We start from the raw sequence: 250 nt of genomic DNA on the forward strand, positions 1-250 counted from the left end.
AGGGTGCCGAGGATGGCCAAGACGCTGCCGGCCGCTCCCAAGGGCGTCAGGGGAGTCCTGAAGACGAGGACAGCAGCGACGATGATGAAGACGCGCTTCAAAGTGTTCGCAACTGCATGCGTCACGGGGTTGAGCTTTTGCAAACAAAGGTAGGCGACTTCGTTGTACAAGTAGTACCAAACGGCGCTCTGGGTCAGCTTGAGGAGGACGGCGGGGGCCCCGGGGCCCCCCGGCGCAGCAGCAGCGGGCC

At 64.0% G+C, this 250-nt stretch overlaps 1 protein-coding gene across 1 annotated transcript in view; it reads right to left on the minus strand.

Annotated features, from left to right (window-relative positions):
* ETH_00044000 (Phosphate/phosphoenolpyruvate translocator, related) overlaps positions 1–250 on the minus strand; it is a gene marked incomplete at both ends in the record, with an annotated part of 1,286 nt that overhangs the window by 351 nt on the left and 685 nt on the right. Inside the window, one exon of the mRNA XM_013373803.1 lies at positions 5–230. Coding sequence (XP_013229257.1) covers positions 5–230 — 226 coding nt within the window. The remainder of the gene's footprint in view (positions 1–4; positions 231–250) is intronic.

This window comes from Eimeria tenella, genomic scaffold (assembly GCF_000499545.2).
Source record: "Eimeria tenella Houghton genomic scaffold, Eth_scaff1753, whole genome shotgun sequence".
Taxonomy (NCBI): domain Eukaryota; phylum Apicomplexa; class Conoidasida; order Eucoccidiorida; family Eimeriidae; genus Eimeria; species Eimeria tenella.